The sequence below is a fragment of the Sebastes umbrosus genome, chromosome 3, assembly GCF_015220745.1.
Source record: "Sebastes umbrosus isolate fSebUmb1 chromosome 3, fSebUmb1.pri, whole genome shotgun sequence".
Taxonomy (NCBI): domain Eukaryota; kingdom Metazoa; phylum Chordata; class Actinopteri; order Perciformes; family Sebastidae; genus Sebastes; species Sebastes umbrosus.
The window spans coordinates 22,238,546-22,261,043 of NC_051271.1; the positions used below are offsets into that span (position 1 = coordinate 22,238,546).

The 22,498-nt window shown below is 38.4% G+C and overlaps 1 protein-coding gene across 7 annotated transcripts in view; it reads right to left on the reverse strand.

Annotated features, from left to right (window-relative positions):
- The window catches only part of dclk2a (doublecortin-like kinase 2a), a 52,370-nt gene extending 34,621 nt beyond the window's left edge, over nucleotides 1-17,749 (reverse strand). For 2 of the 7 annotated variants that reach the window (XR_005206238.1, XR_005206240.1), the window contains exons 1-2: nucleotides 16,785-17,749; nucleotides 8,094-8,431 (exon numbers count right to left, since the gene is read on the reverse strand). Coding sequence is in view for 5 of the 7 variants with exons in the window: in XM_037764761.1 (XP_037620689.1) it covers nucleotides 8,094-8,431; nucleotides 16,785-17,193 (747 nt within the window). In the remaining 2 variants the exon portion in view is untranslated. The remainder of the gene's footprint in view (nucleotides 1-8,093; nucleotides 8,432-16,784) is intronic. The other 5 variants (XM_037764761.1, XM_037764759.1, XM_037764763.1 and 2 more) reach the window with 3 other exon arrangements.
- Between the last annotated feature and the right edge of the window lie 4,749 nt (nucleotides 17,750-22,498).

Sequence of the window (22,498 nt, forward strand, 5' to 3'; positions counted from 1 at the left end):
TGCACGAGTCATGCAACTGCAGGGTGAATGCAAAATACATTTTGAATGTAATTATGGCAAACAGAAGTGGTTGTCAGCTACTCTGCATAGTTTGATAAATAGTCGGGTGGTGAGAAGGGGGGCAGAGAAAGGTGGAGGAAAACAGGCACTAGGGGTTGAGAAATAAGCTTGGTGACGATTCGCCCTCCTTCTTTGTGGCAACCACCCTCTTCTTCTGCCCTTCTCACCTTCTGTCTTCTCAGCCAACTACTCTGAGCTGATGGCAGTCTTGATGTAGCGAGGTGAAGCCAGGTCAGTATCAGCTTATTGGTGGTGCTCAGCAGTCACACAGGATAATCTAGTTGAGGAGTTAAGGTGCCAGAATACGCCGTCAGAACTGCTCGTCAATATCCCACACCTTTCTAACGTCAGATTGGTGAGGCCATGTCTGAATTTCCAAAACCATCAATGTGACATTTACACCCACCTCACGCCAGCTGTGCAAAGGTGAGAAAAGAGCCAGGGTTTGAACTTCTCTCCTTCTGCTTTTATCACATGGACCTTCTCTTTGTCACTAGTTCTACAGTCCCCTTGAATCATTTCTAAACGATTTCTACATAAAAAAAAAGACAACTTAGCAAGTACTGGACCGCTAACTGTTCCCCGAATTAATGAATGCATCGATTAGACAATACAAAAAGGGGAAATCTTATTTTCCGCCTGCCGAGTCAGCTTTGAGATGTAAAACAGGGGTTTCTCTGAAAAGCAGCAGCTGATTCTGTTGGCCCTGATAACCAAGATCTACAATTAACATTCAGTCTGAAGAGCATCTCTGAATCGAGGATGGAGAGTGGACAGAGACGTATTGTGCAAGCACGCTCACGCAACACACACACAAACACACAAACACACACACCTGACAGCTGCACTTTAACCCTCCCTTCCAGCTTATAGGTCTAATTATCCGGTGGTGGCCAGGGCCCCAGCGGGGGGCCTCTGAATGCGTGTGTGTAACGCTGTGTGTGTGTGTGTGTGTGTGTGTGTTCATCAGCGGGAGGGGGCAGGCCGGGTGGCTTGGACCTGTGATTTGATTTTGGAGGAGCAGATGGCAGGCTGCTGCTGGAAGGCATTTGGAGCGTGTTTGTGTTTATGGGTGCATGAGTGACTGAGTGAAGAGCCTTACTTTTTAGGAGTAAAAGTAAAGCTTTTTTTATAGAATCTATGGGGCTTTGTTCAAACTGGTGTGTTAACACATGATGCTCATTTAAGGAACTGCTAATATATTTGATAATATACACCTAAAACAAAGATGAACACTACTTTTGATAATAGAACACACTAGCTATGTAGTAGGGGTGTAAGAAAATATTGAAAATATTGAATATTGCGATATTATGTTTTGTGATACTGTATCGATTCTCAAAAACACTATTGATTTTTAATTAATAGTTTACATGCAGTCAATACTTTATTTCATTTGCAAAGATATGTGCCCTCTCAGTGTAGTGCTATGATGCTGGATGTTACAGGGACTGTGATAAATGCTAATGTTCTGATTCCATAAAAAAAAGTAAATATTATATAAATAAAATTAGATTTAAAAAAATGGCAATATATCTCAATATATTGAATCGTAACCCCTGTATCATGATACGTATCATATCGCTAGAGTTGTGCCAATACACATCCCCACTACATAGTATTTCAAGCATTATTTCATGATTAGTGAACACTTATGAATACAGTTACTGTATATTTCCTATTGCTTTACTTTTAATATAATGCATTTCTGTCATGTGGGTAAAACTACAGCCTCCAAAATGACCATAAAGTCGAAGCAACACCTCTAACAAAAACACAAAACTCGATGGAGTCTATGCCTCGCCTCCAGTCTAGTGTACTGTATGCTATTCTACTCTGGATTTGTTGAAATAGATATTGATCTCCTGGTCTGACTTGACAGTTTGAAGGCAAACCAGCTTCCCAAAATTACCGTGTTCTTTTAATAGGAACTGACATTAGGAAATGCCCTCCTTCACTACAGCCAAGGTATTGGATTATGTTTTTAGATAGACAGATAGATAGATAGTAACTTTATTGATCTCGGGGGAAATTCAAGTTTCCAGCATCTCAGTTCCATCGTGCAAACATATTAGTAAAAAGGCACAAGTAAGTAGTGAAAGTATAAAAAAATATACCAGATATAAAAATACCAGATGAAGAAAACTGTTAAAACTGAATATAGTGCAAAAAGTGATATAGTGCTGGATAATAAAATATAGGAGATATAGAGACCAGGGGGATTAAGAAATGTCAAATATGGAATATAATGCAGGATAAGAACTGAGGTAGAGAGTTTTTTAAGTGCAGAATAAAGCTGTACATCTACAGAGTAGAGCGGTTTGTGGTACACCGACACTGATCGATGCAATGTAAAAACAGGACACAAAACTTATGGGTTAAGGTGCATGTTGTCCCTGCCCAATGATACCTATGTCAAGTTAAATAAATCATTTAAATACTCATCAGATTAGAAGAAAAATGCATCGTCACAACGCTGAAAATATTTTCTTAGCTAATGAAAAGTTGATGTTTTGGAGATAGATGATTTTCACAGGATAGCGATGATGTGGGAAACGTCCTTTAGTTTGTCTAACCACCCGTATGGCACCGCTCAGGAGGTGAAAAGAGGCTTAACAAGGTAGAGAGGCTGCATGACAGAGGGATCCAAATAAATCAAGCTGTCAGATTATTGAGACATGTTTGGTCTGGGAGAGTGTTACCTCCTCTTCAAGCAGATGGGGGCAGAGGACATGAAAAGGGTGAAAAGATTAAAGCTAATGCTTTTCCATTCAATTTTCTAAGTAGGCAGTGTTTAGAAATGACGATTATGTTGTCAGATACAACTTTATTTTGCACTGGGGAATGTAAAAGCTTCAGCCCATGTTAAAGAAAACACCTAATGACTTTGACTTTCAAACTGGATTGACTCCTATTATCATGGACAGGATACTGTCAGGTGTCCAGCTCTGGTCTCAGGATCACGTTACAGGCTTAATGCGTTAAACCTCTGAATTAGACTCTTAATTCAATTCTGAGACAGTCATGTTGAGGCCAAGAGAGTAAAACGAGTCTTTGTAAGTAGTGAATCAGACATTATGGCAAGAACACACTCACTGTCTTTCCAATGGCTGACTGCTGCTGATGCTATGTGGCTGTTGCTCCAAACAGACATAGAAACGTTCAAGTGAAGGCTATATGACACAGAATTCAACAAAACAATTGTAAATTTTAAATATTTATGACACTATATCGCTTTCAAGAAGGCCTGTTCTTGGTTTTACTCAGCAAACCCTATTCAGGTTAAATGACAGCTGAAAAACTAGAACATAAATTTGATTTCTCAAACGCAGGCCCAACCAAATTATACTGGCATTGTCTATAAAGACAAGATATAGATGAAAACAATGTCAATACAAGTGAAGCTTAATGCTTCAAATTGAATGCATTTAAAACAATGCTTTCCTTGTCTGACTGTGACGTCCTAAATATACGGAAACAACTGGAGTGCACCACTTGAGGATGGCTGCATCTATTGTGTTCTCTACTGTATATTGATTTAATGGAAATGAACAAAACCTTATCATCTTTGCTGACAATGTTGTTTTAGCCTCAAACAAGTAAACATTAACCTCTACGATTGATGGTTTAAAATGGGAACTGTTAAATTTGATCCAAAACACATTTCTGTAGAGGACTTGAGCGTTTGTTGACAAGGAACAGTGTGTAACAATTAGAGGGATCTATTTGCAGAAATGGAATATATTATTAAGTATGTTTTCTTTAGTGTATAATCATCTGATATAAGAATCGTTGGGTTTTCGTTACTTGCCGTTTATATCTACATAGGGAGCGGGTCCTCTCCACGGAGTCCGCCATGTTGCACTGCCATGTTTCAACAGTAGCCCAGAACAGACAAACCAAACTCTCCCCAACCTTTTCCAGGTTGGGGAGTCGATAACGTTACTCGCTCCCATTGTCGCCGCCGCTCTCTCTCTCTCTCTTGCTTCACAACTCACTTCCCACGTACACATATACACTCTATGCACTGGCTCTGCTCCAAATGACCTACACTACTCTTACAACAAATGGCTCTAGACATTTTCGCGTCGGCCACCGTAGCTCTCCTACACACTTGGCACACGGGAGAGGCTTCAGTTGGTTGCAATCTCTTCACCTCACCGCTAGATACCGCCAGATACTACACACACTGGACCTTTAAATAAGAAACTCTGGTGTCCTTTAGCATTCATCTGATGGTAGAGAACTTTACAGTGATGGATGGGCGGATATCTGCTCCAGCAGAGGGGAGGAATCATCTATCAAAGGAGGCTAAAAAAAAAAAAAAAGACTGCTGTAACTAATGGCTGATGTGTTTATCATTTAAAACTCTGTGGTGTATATCAAGTAAGCTAATTGAAACACTTAATCAGCATGACATATGTAACGTGTCATCTGTAATGTATAATCCCAAAAGATGGTATAGTATATGTCCTAAATCACTGCTAAAAATGACCAATTTATGATTATAAATACATATAGCGACAAATAAATCACTTACTGAATTCATTGTAACATAAATGTTGGTGGTTGATGTGTGGTTTGAGATTTTTCTTATATGAGTTGCAGCTGCTGATCCATTTAGTATCATACTGTAGGCAAAGCTACAACAGTGAGTAATAATGGACAATATTGTGATTTCTACACAACACATCATCTATTTATGGGCAAGGATAAAATACAGGCACCAATGTAAGCACAGTATGTGTTTTATTTTGAATAGTATAGCTTGAATAATAGGATCTTTATCTTTATGCATGTTGTTCAAACTGGTACAAAACAAAAGATACATGAACCCAAGCTGGGTTAAAGGAGAGGTTCAAAGTAAAACACTCCACTCCACAGATCTGGAGCTCTCAGTTTTGGCTTTAACCACTAAAGGGAAGCTAAAACTCCCAGAGACTTTATTACCTTTAACAAACTGCCACCGTCTGGCAGACTGTAGCTGCTTGGCCGGGGGAAAAAAAACCCTCAAAAGGAGGTTAAAGGAAGGGTGCTCCCTCTCAGTCTGTCTAATAATATGCCAGCCTCCTCTCACTTCAAACGATTAGTCAAATTGTCAACTCAACACAAACTCAACAGCCAGTAAGACAGCATGGACATCACAGATGTATCGCAAGCACCAAAGTTACTGTACTTAAATGCACCCCATAAAGTCCAATGCAACATTCCTCGTGGCAATACGGAGCGTGAAATGCCGGGAAAGAACAGCTGGTCTGCATAGCTGATCCAGTTGGAATTTAGCAAGAGATGGAAATAGAGACACATGAAGGGTTTATGTGACAGATATGGGACCGGATTAATCACAGTGGAGAATCAAACAGGATTCTTACAAGAAGCATTAATGTGTGCAGCTGTGGACGGTGCAGTTATTAGAAGATGTTTTATTTTAGTACCAGGTTTCTGAACATATCAATCCCTGACATTATTCGCCATATTAAGTGTGTAAAGCCATGTCTCCCCACTCAACTCTGTTTACTATAAACAAAGATGAAAACTTAGTTGTCCTCCATATTAATTCAACTGAGTAGCAGCACAGCTAACTGTTAGCTATTGGCTTAAGGCTTATGGATCTCATCTGATCTCCACCTCAGATCAGACATGAAGTTCTTGACCATCCACCATAAGAAACTAAGCTAAGATAATGTAAATAAAGATGATATACTACATACTATTATATAATCCTAAGAGTCATTAGAGACTGTGTTTCTGTACAGTGCTGGCTGGACAGAAAGGATGTTGGGCCAGCCCTGTCAGAGGTGAAAGGGATCACTGTTGTCGTGAGTCATTAGTCGAGACTGTGCGGCCTAGAACGACTCCTTTCTTCTACAGGAAGCAAACGTCAGCTGGTTTGTTTGTCAGACTTTGAATGTTTAAACATGTGACAAGAGATTGTTCCTTCTCACATCTTGTGGTCAAAGCCTCATGTCAACTGTAGCTTATAACTCAGTAAATTCAGTTGTTAGTGGTTTTAAACTAATTACACTTTAACCATAAAGCCTAATTGGGATCATTAATAATGAAATCAGGTTATTTCATCAATAATAAACATCTCTCCATCTGTGGAATTGACGATTAAAATAATGCAGCAGTTCAATCCCATTGAAAGTGAAATGATATTTGAGCTCCTATATAAAAGCAACATAGCTGATAAAATATCCACTCGCTAAAAAGTTCTTTCCAGGCAACCACTTTTTCTTGATTTTATGAATAAACAAGACATCATTTGTGCAATTACAGCTGTGTTTACAGCGAGGCAGAGCAAAGACACTACCCTCATAAAAAAACGTGTGTGGACAAAACACACAAGAGTCCACTGATATGAAAAGTTTCAAGAAATGTTCCAATGATGTGAAGTGTGTCACAGTTTGCTGCATCTAAAGTAAAACAAATCAGAAGTCATTTAATTTGAAGGCAGCTGCCTGACATATGGGAGCTATCTTTGATTTTGACTTTGAGTAGTACAGTCTATTTTCTTTCATTTGAATAAAAGACCAAAACTATTTTATTATTCACTAATCTAGATCAAGCCATTCATGTTTGTATTTGATGTTCTTGATGATGACATTTACGCAACCTTCAACCTTTAGGAGGTTGATTTAAGTACTTTGTTTAACTTCCGAAACTGGTAAAAATCACATCAATTTATCTCTGCACTTATCGGTTTATAATTACTTTTACATTTTCAAAATAAAATTCTGACCCAAAGATATGATCCCGACATCCTAACTGCATTTCAGCCCTCGCACAGTCTCACACAAGCCCTCGACGCTCCCAAAAGATTTAAGATGTAAGGCAAGCAAGCTTTTGGATTCAAGCTCCTGTCAAGCTTTGAAAAAAAAAAGAACTTCATGGACCTTACTTTAGTGACTTAATCCCATTTTTCCTTATCCCATATCTTTATTTCTAGTTTATTTTGATCATATACTTTTGTTTGGTTACTTATTTTAAACCAATTTACCAATATGAAGTTTAATAATTCTGTGAGATGAGAGTTAAAACTATATAATTAAAAAGAATGATATAAGACTTCTCCCAGATGAGACAACGTCATATAAATCTTGTTGATAAGGGGCACCATGTGTTCAAGCCCACCTCATGTCATAACACCAGAGACCCTCAATGTGAATTTCAGATGGAAATATTACTATATATGTGTCCCAGATGGATAGGATTAAAGCAAAACCAGTCTCAAATGGCTTAGTACGGGGGAGGGTGGGATGAGGTAGGGAGGAAACTATACTGATGGATATGGCAAAAAAGCCTGAACTATTAAGTGCATTCATTAGTGCCTTGTTGAAATAATCATGGCGTGTAATTATGTATGGATGATTAAATGGGATGTAATTACCTAGACTGCTGACACAGCTGAAGCCTATAAATCACAGCGCTTTTTGGAGATAAAACCTTTGGCTAAAAAGCTCAGCCTAGCAGTTCCATCTGGTTTTCATATGCACATCCTCCAATCTCATCTCACTGAAAACAATACAGTTAACTCTTTCCAACTGTCACATTATGTAATTTTAGTCAATGAGTTCATGGATATTGGCAAGGGTGACAGGAGTGCACGAGTTCGCTTGATGGTTACCAGAGCTGCAATTATCACCCAGTCCTTTAAACTTAAAGAGGACCTCTTATGCTTATTTTCGGGTGCATATTTGTATTTTGGGTTTCTATTAGTACATGTTTACATGCTTTAATGTTAAAAAAACACTACATTTCTCTCATACCGGCTGTGCTGCAGGACCTCTTTTCACCCTCTGTCTGAACTCCTGCCCTTCCTCCAGAAACGCACAGTCTGCTCTGACTGGTCAGCTGAACCAAACTCTTCGGACTCCGCTCCAGCTCCGCTCAAACTAGCTTTGTTTGAGGACACCAAACTAGCCACTAGGCAGGTATTATGCAAATGTGTGAAACTATAACTAACACAGTAAAGGAAAGGGAAAAAGCACAAAAGCATAATAGGTAATCTTTAAACATCATAACAGACTCACCTGCTTGCCCTCCAAAGTGTATAGTCTCCTCACAACTCCGGAGTCCAACTTGATTGCATCTGTGATATCAGTGAGCACCTGATCGAAGGAGTGTGCCGTCTTTTTGTTGAGCAGTATCCGTACTGCCTTGCGGGGTTTGACACCGCTGCGGATGACTGTGACTAGTTTGGGTTTGATGAAGTCCTTGGCCCCGTGCAGCAGCTCGTTCTTCAGCGGGATGAGAGAGGAGAGGGAGCGCGATGTGCCGGTCTTGCAGCCCACCGACCAGTTGGGGTTGACGTTCTTGGTGTAGTCCACACGTCGGAAGGGCTCATTTGAGGCACACACATAGCTCTCACCTGGAGAAGGAAATAAGTTGGTAGAATTGACAGTCAAAACATGGATCATCCAAACTGTATCCACATCTAAGAAATACTAAAAAATATATTTTAAAGGGGACCTATTATGCTTATGTTCAGGTTCATACTTGTATTTGGGGTTTCTATTAGAACATGTTTACATGCTTTAATGTTCAAAAAACGCTTTATTTTTCTCATAGCGGCTGTGCTGCAGCACCTCTTTTCACCCTCTGCCTGAAACGCTCTGTTTGAGCTCCTACCCAGTCTGCTCTGATTTGTCAGCTGACCCACTCTGTTGTGATTGGTCAACCGAACCAAACTCATCGGACTCTGCTCCAGCTCCACTCTAACTAGCTTTGCTTGACGCGGTGCCAAACTAGCCACTAGGCAAAGTGTTACTTGGTGACATCACCACGTTACAGAAAAAAAGGCAGGACTTCAAGTGAGGTGTTTCAGGAGCAGTGTTTCTGTTGGGGAGAGTAACTCCCTTTGGCGTGGACTGTGAACTTTGCAGACCTTTAACATGTACAAAAAACTATATAACACACTTAGGAAATGGAAAAAGCACAAAAGCTTAATAGGTCCCCTTTTAATGAAATATTGTCACACACGTGTAATACATCAGAATCCACCTGACACGTTCGGTATGTACCATAAAATACTGCGTCCACATGGCATTAGAAGAATCAGTGGAACAACAAAGAGTTAACATTCCTGAGTTGAAACAAAAAGGCACATTGAGAGGCCAGGCCAGTGTAACGCTGTCCTCTCTCCCTTTCAGCTGTTGAGCTGCAGCGTTGGCCTCCCTCCAAAGCAAAGCATTTTGTTTTATCTGCCGGCATTCCAGTCCAACAGTTAACACGCAAATGTTTCCCCTTAAGAACAAAGTCATGTGACAAGTACAGGGGCCTGGCCGATAAATGTAAACCAAAGCAAGAATGTCTGGTGATTGTTTTGAAGGCCGAGTGTTGGATTAGAAACTCAATGCCGTTCTGTTCCACTCTGAGTAACGGAGAGAGAAAGTGACAGATACTTTCTGTTCATGCTACACTCATCATAGAGTTATTTAAGTGTCCATGAACCAAAATCAATTTGTGCTTAACAGACACTGTGCAAAACTATACTTTACATACTGTAAACTATGTTCTAGCAAATATCCACTGTCTTTCAGTGAAGAAAGACAGGGCTAGAGAAAAAAGATCACAGAATGTCTCATCAAAGCCATCAAAGAGAGGAAACATGTCTGTATCTCTGCATCTCTGGGTCATTAGTAGAACTGTGTAGCACTGAGAGTGGCCAGGGAGCAAAAAACAAATGCTAGTTTATAAACTGCATAAAATATAATCCTATAGAGTGGTGCAGGAATCAGCACTTACGGTTCATTCGTTCATTTGTGAAGATTATCTTACGTAAAACAAAATGTGTAAGTATCATAAAAGTTTTTTCGCCACAGAGGTTATTTTCTGCAATAATCCAAAACCCAATGGAAAAATCCCATTGGCTTTTTGTCGAGGGGACCCATGCGATTCTAACTTCCAAAAGGTTGCTGTTTCAGTATCTTTTGGTAAACACTTTTTACAGACAGTATCAAATCCAAACTGTGATATTTTGGTTATCTGATGTGTGTCAGGACAAACGAACGAAGCTGCAGTGAAAGAAGGCCATATGAGACGGTGACTCCCACGATACCTGGTTTTATTAAGCTTGCTAATTAACCAAAGGCTAATTAAAAGGCTGGGCCACAGCTGGGGGGGCTGAGCTTTGGCTAAAAAACTAAAACAAAATATAACTGGGGCTGTCATTCAGCTTCGGGACAATGACAGAATGCTAAAATGCCCTCCTCAGATGGTGACTGGTGACAGCCTATTCCCTGAGGTGCAGGGATCTCAGGTGCAACATCCCTCGGTGATGTGAGGGGAGCCCCAACCAGCCGCCACTGGCTGCTGTCCTCATGTGGACGACAGATGAGGTCAGCCTTAACGGAGCTGTCTAACCAGTCCAGCAGCTTTTACTGCAGTGGTCTCACAGCTGTCACCAGTCCAAAACCCACACGATGGCAGTAAATGGAAACCATAAAACAGTGTTAATATTAAGGTAATATAAAACAATGAAGTAACCCCATGATCCAGTGGTATTCTCAGCATGCATGGCCTTCTATTTTGCTGACATAGTATTCACCACTTAAAAGGAATTGGACCAGTACATCCAGCACACTATTAGTTTCCCTGGGCAGACATACCACCTTATAGGTGGGGAAATTTGAAATGTTTCATGATCTTAATCTGTTTCTAAGCCAAATTTATACCAAAAAAGTCAAATCTGTTAATGTCCTGTTTGTTCTTCTATCTAACAAACCCCTTTTAATCGTGTTTAGTGATCACATAGTGACTAAATACAGTATATATACTATAGGCCTAGTACTACCAAGACACAGAGGACCATCTACCCATCAAGCATACATTCATGAAGCAGCTCAGTGTTGTAGCCTGGAGCCATACATCATGAGCCGCAACAAATTAGACATTTAAAAATATTCATGAATAAGTGTCTCCTAAAACTGTGAATTTATTAATCACAGATAATTTAAATCAAAATGGTTTTAAACTGAAATTCTCCAAGCAATAATATAAAATCTTAGTTATTCACAAGATTTGAACAATTCAATAAAATCGTGATTTTATAAAGACAATAAAAAATGGATTTTTACACATTTTAGGTGAGTATTTTCCTTATAAAAGTTGGTTTTAATTCAGCTGCAAGATTTTAACAATCTGCAAGGCACTATAACAACAATACTGATATAGGAGCAAAGACCATAACAACGTAGAGTCTGGTTATTAGTGACAACACTGAGCACAATGCTAGAGTAGAGCAGCAATCCAGTCGGACAGTGAGAAACATTATGGATCTCACATGGGTCGAGACGCTTCCTCGATTTTACACAGAGATCAATTTTCCAGTCACGAGGAGTACTGCTCAGCCTGTGAAAACAGTTGTATAACGTCTTCTGTGGCTCTAAAGGGACCTTTTAAAAGTCTGAGGAAATAACCTTGATGATGTCGTCATGGTTACGTTGGCATAGGCTTGGAAACTTAAAATGTATTACAGAAAGCCTGCATAACAAACTGGGGGCATTCACCAAATAATATGCTAATGGATGCATTATGATAAATGTTTTTGGAGCTTGACATATACTAAGGACTAAAAATCTGAATATCTTGGTCTCTGTTTTTTTACTTTTCCTGTGAGTCACCAAACGTAATGAAAGTGCAGCACTAAGCCACTGTAAATCACTGGAGTACCTCTCTAATGGCTGCATTGCATTGGAAAAAGTTGTATTCATACTTTCTATTTATTTACTTTTCTCTAGATAGGTCACCAAGAAATTTACCATTTTTAGAATGAGTTGATGAATTCAATTATATGAGTTAATTTAGTTGAAAACTACCAAAAAAGTAAATAAAATAAATCTAATCTTGTGTTTTTCTGCCTTCATATATTCGTACACTTTCAACCTTAATTTCACCAGTTGGTGCTAATAAACACCTTGGCTTGCACACTCACCATTGTCCCAACTAGAATCCCTATGTCAGCATGTTACACATCCACATAGTAAACTACAAAGCTCTTTCTAAACCCAGTTCAGTATCTGCTACCTCTGTGAGTAGTTTTCCACTAGCACAGCAGTTCAATAGGATTCTTCCATGGGCTCAGGTCAGTCCCATTTAGCCGCGCCGCGCTTAACCATGATGACATGCATTTCCACTACTGACCCTCAGCAGAGGACAGCCATGCCTAGCCAGGCTGCTGTGGTCCTGATGGTAGCCCATTAGCTGTGTTCTCAGTGGCTGAACTCAAGTGTGTCTGTGTTCAAAACTAGAGAGAAAGCTTGGTGTTTAAAAGTCTCTCGTTTTCCAGCTCGCTGTACTTTTGTAGCTTCTACCTGAATCTCCATGGCTTGAGTTTAGTTTAACTACTGTGTTAGTATTTTCAGATTTCAGATTATTTTATTGTTTACCATCGCTTTCAGTCGTACTGGAGCTGCGTTAAGTTACTGCTGATGCAAACTGAACCTTACATTAAACGCTTTCCACTAGTAAACCAAACCGGGATGCTTTTATTGTGAAGAATTCTTGTAGGAAATGCAATGTGTTTGTCACCAAAATAGGGTGCTATTCTTCAATAAAAATGGGTCTAATCAACAGCATTTGGACCTATTCTACACTATTTGGTCAGCAGATCAGTTTTAAATATTCCAGGGGGGAATATTACAAATAGAAACCGCCACAATGAGCTGAAAAGGGGCTCTTACTGTGATTTGTGACAAGAACACCTCAGACACGTCAAGGTAAACAACTTTACCTTGCTGTGCTGTGGAACAACACTTGCACCGGTGCTGCTCGACTGCTCGCATGTGGACGACATGCAGCGCCGACTACCTCCCCTACTATGGAAAAACCCTACTAGTTGACTGGTTGGCTCCCATCCAGCCATAAGGGACACATATGTGAACGTAGCTTATTGGGTTTCCACACAAAAGAGCCCCAGCAGGCCTCAATCAATGGAGGCAGCTACTGCTGAGCTGTGCAGTAATGTTCCCTCTCTGTCCATTAGATGGGTGAGTAAACAAGGACAAGACACTGGTGCTCGGCCCACCTGCAGTGCATCGCACATCGGAGTTTACACAAATTACAAAAACACTTTCCCTCCCACTTACCCCTCATGTTATCATGCCATGCAGATAGTTTGGTTATTTTGCCGAGGTTTTTAGATATCTGCCAAGATAGATATCTACAATTGGATTGAATGAAATTCAAATTGAGGTGCTGCTCACAGTATAAACACAATATCCCAGTTTCTCCTTAGCAGTATTTTGTAATGAAGGTCAGAAATGGCTAAAACTGTGAGGTCAGTGAATTATCCAAAGCAACTGGGACATGGTTTCTTGAAAAAACATATTGTTGCTGATTATTTTAAAAGGTAATTTCTCAATGCTTTAAGCATGATAAAGGAAATTCCATTCACCCTTCTGCAAACTTCTTCTGTAAAACACCCCTACTGGGATTCTTCAGGAGAACCAAGTCTCATGCTGTGTTCGTGTCATATGGGCGATGGGAAAAGTTCCCTTGTTTATGACTTGCATAAATCATCAGAAAACTGATGATGGTTGTGTGGTTGCAAAGTTGGTAGTGTGAGGGTTAATAATTTTGTGCATCGACTAGGGCGGTGTATTGGCAAGAATCTGGCGATACGATATGTATCATGATGCAGGGGTTACGATTCAATATATTGCGATATATTGTGATAAGTATAAAGAACAGACCACCATATGATCAGAGGGATCTGCATTCATCACAGTCACCATAGCATCCAACATCATAGCACTACTTTGAGAGGGCACTTCTCTTTGCCAATGACAGAAGTATGACTGAGTTAATAAAAACTGTTAATTAAAAATCTACAGTGTTTTTGAGAATCAATACTGTATCACAAAACATAATATCGTGATACTCAATATTTTCTTACATCCCCAGCATTGGAAATATAACACTACACATTAAATTTGGTTCCAGTCACCTCTAATGATGGACTGGCTGATGTGAGGCGTCCATCGGAAAAGCACTTCTGAAATATTATGTGCCAAGTTGGATATATATTGAATCTTTCAGAAATTATGGGTTTCTACAGTTTCCATCTTTCCCAGTTTCTACAAATTGGATGTTGATGTGAAAGCCATTTACAAGTCAAAAATTGGTAATTACACTAACTTTAATATGACATTAATACGGTATCAGCTGCACATTTCAAACTCTAGATTTAAAAATAATAATAATCTGTATTGCCAGTCAATATGTTCAATAAAAATGTATCTTTTTGTGATCTGACCCTGTAAAAACAAAGAAATGGCCGAGAAAAAATGAGTTGTTGAAGCATCAGTAGAACTCTCCTGTACATGAAAGTGCAAAAGTTCAGTAGCAAGAAGGCTCTGCATCAGATCCAATGCACCAAAACAACTTTTGCTCAAATTGCCAAACTAGTGATGCTACAGAATTCAGATCAGGCGCTGGCCTAAATCCTCCCCGGTCACTCAGGGGATGGGGAAATGAGTGTAGCACAGAGTCTAAAGTTTTAGGAGGATGTGAGATGAAAATAGATCAGTATACGAGAATAATGACTGCAGTAAGAGGTCAGTGGATCCTGAGCGTGTGCGGCAGAGCCGAAACCTCTCGTGTTGAAAGAGGATTGCAGGCAGGTCACAATGCAGACAGACACACACCAGGGTTGAACATGAAGATTAACCCATAACTGAGAGGTCACTGTCGCTGCAGGGTGAATAACTCTGCAGGAAAGTGAAAGGGGAGGAGAAGATTGTGTTCCATTTGTGTCAGCAGTGTGCATCTGCTTTTGACACCATGTTTTAAAACTTTAAAATAGTAGAGTTAACTTGTATGCTAATGCAAGCCAAATTTGTTTATGAACACCCGTTGGTCCTCTAGCTCCAACTGATCTTATGTGCATGTAGGAGACAGTTATAAGGGGATATTAAGTTTAAGATTCCACCTTTAGTTTATAAACGATGACTTTATCATATTTTGCACATTTTTAAATCACATTTCCAGCATTAAACCTCGTTTTATTATCTCTACACTGAAAGCAATGAATAGATACTGGATGGGGGAAGGAAACCTCCATCTTTCAAGCCCCAAGGGTGAGATCAATTTAAAAGAGCAGCTGATGGACCCTACAACAACATGCACATTCATCACACATTCATTCCCAGGCAGCAATGCACTTAAAGCTACACAAGGCACTTTCAAGCCTACACAACTCAGCTTACAAATACATGTTACAGAGGGGGAGAGAGTAAAAGAGTCCAGCTGAGATCAATGGAACACTGAGGCACATTAGCTCTGTGCAGAACTAGAGCTGCACTGAGGAGGGGTCTGCTTGTCTGCATTGCACGGCACTGGGTCAAACATGTCGGAACAGTTATGTCAATGATGCAAATGATGCAAGGGGGAGCTCTGCATTGCATCCATTATACTGTAATGTCCTCCAGAGATAATTGAAGTACAGTAGATCTCTGCACATACAGGAGAAGGAACATTTTGTCTTGGCAAAGAAAACTTTCCTGATTGGCAACATATAGAAATGCACAAAGTAACCATCAAAGAGGTGCCAGCTCTTAACAATATCAATATGTTCTGAGTGACCTTTTAAACTTCTGGCATAACTTGCCTGAGGCTATATTATAGTGTATATTTACATGGGCCATTTAGTCAAACACTCAAGGCAAAAACCTAGCTTTTTATAAAAAATCAATAGCATGTCTGGATCAATGCACTTTATCATCAATATATTGAATTATTGAGCCTCTTTCATGATTTGTGGTCACAATGAGGTGCTTGTTATACACAAATATGGTAACTGCTAAAACAGAACATCACAGAACATATCAATAATAATAGAAGTGGTATATTAGTGTATATTTGCATGGGCCATTTAGTCAAACACTCAAGGCAAAAACCTAGCTTTTATAAAAAATCAATCACACATACACAGTTATAGTTTTTTTCTTTATTATTGTTATTATTTACTTATTTATTTATCTCACTTATTATTGTAAGTGTTGGTATTATTATTGTTATTGATATTATATCATGACCATCATCATCTTTATTATTATTCATATTATTAATATATATGTGTATATACTGTATTATATATATACATATATATATATATATTACACATTTATTTTATTTTTGTTTTGTTTTTACTCCCCCTATGCTCTACACATAAAAGGAAGGATGTCTGTATGTGTTTAAGAGTAGATATATGTCAAATATGACCATCTAGCCTCATTCAATGCCAAACACACACACATTATCCACATCACACAGACACACACTTCAACCTGCTTTTATCCCCTTGTATTGTCTTAGTTTTGTTTTGTTTTGTTTTTGTACTTTGTTATTTGTCTTTCTCTGTATAATATATTTTGGTCTTTTTTATATATGTCCCTGCACATGTCTTCACTTGTTTTGTAATCACTTTATAAACACAATAAAAAAATAAAAAAATAAATTTAAAAAAACAATAGTATGTCTGGATCAATGCACTTTATCATCAATATATTGGATTATGGAGCCTCTTTCATGATTTGTGGCTGAGTGACCTTTTTAACTTTTGGCATAACTTGCCTGCAGGCTATACATTCAAGGTAAAAAAAAAAAATCAATAGCATGTCTGGATCAATGATCAATGATCAATGCACTTTATCATCAGTATATTGGATTATGGAGCCTCTTTCATGATTTGTGGTCACATGGAGGTGGCTGTTATACCTTACCCTCTACTAAGTCATCCAGGCTGCTGATCCTCCTGCCTCCATCCAGCGCGTATAACGTCCGGACTCCTTGAGGAAGGTTCACATTGTCCGACAGAGACCTGGTGAGCTCCATGAGCAGAGCATCCAGAGACCTGAACCGGTCAGCAGACACGGCATACACTAGACCTTTAAAATACCTGTCTCCATTGCGATAAAAGCGCACTTTTCTAGCTTTCTTCTCGGTGGTGAGAGACTGCAGAGTGCGTGTGCGGTAGAAACTACAGTGCGCGCTGTGAGCCGGACTGGGGACCAGACCGGTTCCTCTGGATCCGCCAGACTGGGACCCGGAGACAGAATTGGTCCTCGGTGTCTTCTGAGGCTTCTCTCGCTCCTCAAAGTGTTCAAATTCAATACTTCTGCTCAACGACATGTTGTGTGTGCTCCTTTTTCCTCCTCTTTTAAACGAAATCCAGAAAAAAAGAACTTTTCTTATCCAGAGAGCTGCAGGATGAGATGTGCGTCCTCAGCCGGATGAAGGAGGACTGAGATTGGGATGATTTGGATACACGTGTGCGTCTCCAATCGGACAACTTGCTGCACCAAATGCTACAACACAGCTCCCATAAAAAGAAGAAGAAGCAAGTCGAGAAATAACATTGAAGTCCACAGAAAAAATCAATTCCTCCCTGAATGATCCAATGAATTGATTCTTGTATCTACAATAACTCAGCAGGAGGAGCAATAATCCAAACGCCAGCTCGGGATTATCCGGTTTGAAAACGTGTCGAATAAAGAGCAGCTGTGTTTGACAGACATTTCAGTGGACCTGTGCCGGTTGGCTTTCAAACAACGAAGCAATTTTTACAAAACTTGGACGCACAGCACCAAACACCTCCTCTTCTTCCTCCTCCTCCTCCTCACATCCTTCCTCTGACTGGTCGCTCCTCAAGCTGTCAAATCAATGGATAATGAGAGAGGAAGCCCTCCACAGCCTCAGGGTCCTAATGCTCTCTATTGTTCTGCTAATGGATTCACGACCTGGAAACAATGAAGTTTACACTCACTGCCCTTAAGGAGAACAAATTGTTACTCCAAGTCCAGTATCCCTTCTGCTGTTAAGCTGCTGAACACAGACCATATACCCATTTTAAATGACTGTTATTTAGAGGAACTTTAAGAAATGTTGTTCTCATATATAGTTTCTTATTTTGGGGTTTTTATTGCCATAATCCTATGTATTTATATGGTTATTATTGTAACTTGTCCCTCCAACTGTCCCATGCCTTTAATATGTTTTATTTGACTTAACTAATTATTGGTTTTCTGTTGTATGTATGTATGTATGGACTGGAAATGCTACAAATGAATTGCTCCTTTGGGGATAAATAAAGTTGTCTGAACTGAACTGCACTGAACTGAACACTCTTCCTCCTCCATGACCTAATTAATATGTTCAAACTGGGAGAAATACCAGAGAAAGAACCAGTCTTAAACAATATTTTTATTGAATTTTACATATAGACATATATACATATATACACATACAGACAGACTAACAATACTAATAATTAAATCATACAATGAAATGTTTAGTCAGAATTTCAAAGAAAGAGAGACATGACATTTCATGTATTTCACTTATCTAACAAAGAAAATACATAAAATAAAAGATAAGACAAAATAAATAAATTGGAATACATTGTTAATGTGGATTGAAGTAAAAGCACACACCATCACACAATACTCGCATATACAGCACACATACATGTGTCTGAGAATTAATTAGTTGCTTGCAAATTAGATTAGATCATGGTGCAGATTTAATGTCGGAATATATATTTGATTTGCTTTTCTTTTTGTGTTTTATATTTATTTTATTATGATTTTGTATATATTTTATTATTATTATTATTATTATTATTATTATTATTATTATTATTATTATTATTATTATTATTATTTAGCATATGGTTTGTTGACCAAAATGTTTATGTAAAAATTCAATAAAATATTTACACACAAAAAAAAGAATACCTGAAAATGTTTTTCTTGGATATGATACACAGCCTATACCCCTAGAGTCTGTAGGCTAAATACAGAGGTTATGAATAACACAGGTGAACTGAGCTACTATAACAAATAGGATTATTAATATTAGCCTATAGTGATGTTACTTTCACATGTATTCATTTTGCTAGACGCCTTTGTCCAAGTGAGGTATTATTTTACTTAGGTCTATATTTTTTTAGCTATATAATATGTTATATCAATATGATAACAGCATAGCAGCATTTAGGCCTATAGCCAAACACGCCTCCAATTAAGGTTGAAATCAACAAGTTGGCCTTTGAGGGTTTTACTGAAAGCAACTTTGAAGATGTGAAGTTGCTGAACTAGTCTATTAGACAAGGATTTCATTGATTAGACTACAAATCAGAAAAAGGTGAGATACTAAGGTGTTTTAAAAACAAATTAGTAGAGTTATAAGGAAAAAAAGATTCACTATTCAAGAAGCCTTATAGACTTTTTTTCAGACATTTTTCAGACTTTTGTTTTACGGATATTTTTTCCAACTATTTTTCAGAGTCTTTTTTTCCAGCATTTTTCAAACTTTATATTTCAGACTTTTTTCAGACTTTTTTTTCAGACTTTTTTTCCAGACTTTTTTTTTTTTTTTACCTTTTTCAGACATTGTTTAGACTTTATTTTCCAACATTTTTCAAACTTTTTTTTAGACATTTTTTTCAGACTTTTTTTTGGGACATTTTTCAGACTTTTTTTTCAGACTTTTTATTTTTATTTATTTTTTTACCTTTTTCAGATATTGTTTAGACTTTATTTTCCGACATTTTTCAAACTTTCTTTCAGACATTTTTCAGACATTTTTCAGACTTTTTTTCAGACATTTTTCAGACTTTTTTCAGACTTTTCTTTGGACATTTTTCAGACTTTTTTTCAGACTTTTTCCAGACTTTTTTTTGGGAAATTTTTTAGACATTTTTTTGGGACGTTTTTCAGACTTTTTTTTCAGACTTTTTTTTCAGACTTTTTTTCCCAGACTTTTTTTTTCTTTTTCTTGTTAAGACATTGTTTAGACTTTATTTCCAACATTTTTCAAACTTTTTTAGACTTTTTTTTCAGACATTTTTCAGATAGATTGACTGATTTATTGATCTATAGTCTACATAGGCTGCACACATAAATAGTCACACACGGTATATGAATATAACGTACACAGTGAATGATATATACTGTACATACATAGACAGTTATGTTTGTGTCTTAGGAAACAGCATGGCTGTGTTGCAGAGTGCAGCAAATACTAAAGTTGACTGCCAAATAGTGAGCCTGGATTATACAGGGCAATGCCAGATTCACTCACCACCTGGTGGGTTCCTGGTGGAAACTCACCACCACCCCCTGCCAGGCTCTTACATACTGTACCTGCGTCACCACCTAGCGCAGCTCAGACCTGGGCCACACTGTCACTACAGCTTGTCAAAAAGCAGGGCAAACGGTAGTAGCGGGCAGACTGGGATGAGTTAACCCACTTTTCATCTACAGTAGCCTACTTCCTGAAGCCGGTGCAACAGAAACTAATAAGTATATTGTTGTCACATTTTATAAGCACTCATTAGGGACAAGACACTTCATTAAAGGTCAGTAGATCAGTAACTTTTGACCATAAAATCTAAAATTACAACAAGTCTAGCATAAAGCTCAGTAAATAATAGATTATCAAAAGACATGCCGGTCAATGTAGACGAGATACCAGCTGGCTTTCTTGTATTTTGGAGGTGGGTGACCCTTGATCACAGAAATTAGGTTTTGAGTGAATAGAAACTAAATAATGTAAATTACCTCATCTGTCTATTGTCCACAGTTTTATTACTTTATTTATAAATTTTTTTGATTCGCTCATTTCATTCATAGCTATATAAATACCACCAAAGAATTTCCAGCAACATCTGAGGAATTCTTCAAACAGTAAGCCAGCTGTGTTGGATGTATTGTTTGAGCAGCCTTTGAGGGAGGAAGTCGCTTAGCAGAAAGCAAATAGGAAATGCTCTTCCCCCGGCAGAGGGAAATCCTGTACAGAATGACAAAGCAGAAAATCCCTCAATGCTAAGAATCCCTCTCTCTAAATTAAAAATAACAATCAGGTTGGCGATAAGGCGTAAGCCTCCTCTGACTGTTTCTTCTGGTACTTGTGGTAAGCTACTAATATAATGCAGTTTATGAGGGATTTGGGGAATAAGTCTCCTCAGGCATTTGTGTGAAAATCACTTAGCTAAACAATCCACTCTTAAGGAAACAATGCAAAGCATGTGATCTGTTTCAAAGCTCTGCTGGTTTCTGGCCAAAATCACATGCTTTATGAAAATACTACAAGCTACTCATTTTGAGAGTACAATGTTTTAGCTCTGCAACTTACATCTTTGTAAATCCGATATTAATTGTTCCCCACGTCTTAAATTTTTTTTTAATTTCCTTTGCAAATATAAATAAATAGATAGATAAATAGAGAGATAGATAGATATATAGATAGATAGATAGATAGATAGATAGATAGATATTTACATTTACAAAGGAAATTCAAAATTTTTTATATACACGATAAAACAAGTCTGCATTAGACTCTAGTCATCCTAAATTTAGTAAGGAGGCATTTCTGAAGTGCCACATGGATCCTCATCACTCAGACAGACGCAAACACCATCTTATGACAGAAAGTACATAAAAGGCATCTAAAGATTTGAGGAAAAGAATAACAATATGTCTCTAAACCCACTGACAGGCAGCATGTGTGGGCGTGTGCATTATTTTCATGGCAGGCTGTGATTAATGTGTCAATAATGATGAGGATCTGGCTTTGGGGTCAAAGGTCAAGAGAGAGGAAATGCAGCGGTTGAAGAGAAGTCCGTGTTTTGCAAAGCTCTTTGAAATATTCATAACAGATCCCACAGGTATCACAGCCAGAGCTGTAGCCATACTGTAGCATATCGAAAGATAAAATCTGACAAGACAGCTATATGGTCAATACAAGACCACAAAATAAAATTATTGTAGTCATTTAACAAATGAATAAGTATGTAAGTACACTAATTAACATATAAATCCAAAAATGGTTAATTTGTTTTGATGAGGTCAAAGGTCAAAGTGCTTTCTGTCTGATCTAGAGAAGTTGAAAGAGAAAAAAAAAATACTCCAACGCCCTCTAGTGTCACTAACGGACACTAAATGAGGGGGATGGGGAATTCAGTATTTTGCTTTTGCTATAATAAGCCCAGATTAGTTCTTACTGAATGTAAAATGATGGCTGAGTAAAGATTTGGAACTAAACGTTGAGGATTCAAAGATGATTCTTCACATGAATAAACTTTACTTGTTGTCATTAGTCAGACAGTGTTTAAGAAAGACCAGACGCGATTTGTGAGGAATGATATAACAGTGCAGAGATACAGAGGCAATGAAAGGCCCCACTCTGGTTACTTTAGGTGCATTTTGGAGACAGTGCAATACTGATATTGCCAATATATAATATATTGCTTCCTCTTCATATAACCGTCCATTAAGATCATGTCAATCTTGCCCTCAATCTTACACTCAAGACCCTGAAATACTTGAACTCTCCATCACTTGGGACAGGAACTCGCAGCCAACACAAAGGCCATGGCAGAGTATCATGGCCTCAGATCTGAAGGGTGCTGACTCTATTCTCAGCTACTTCACAC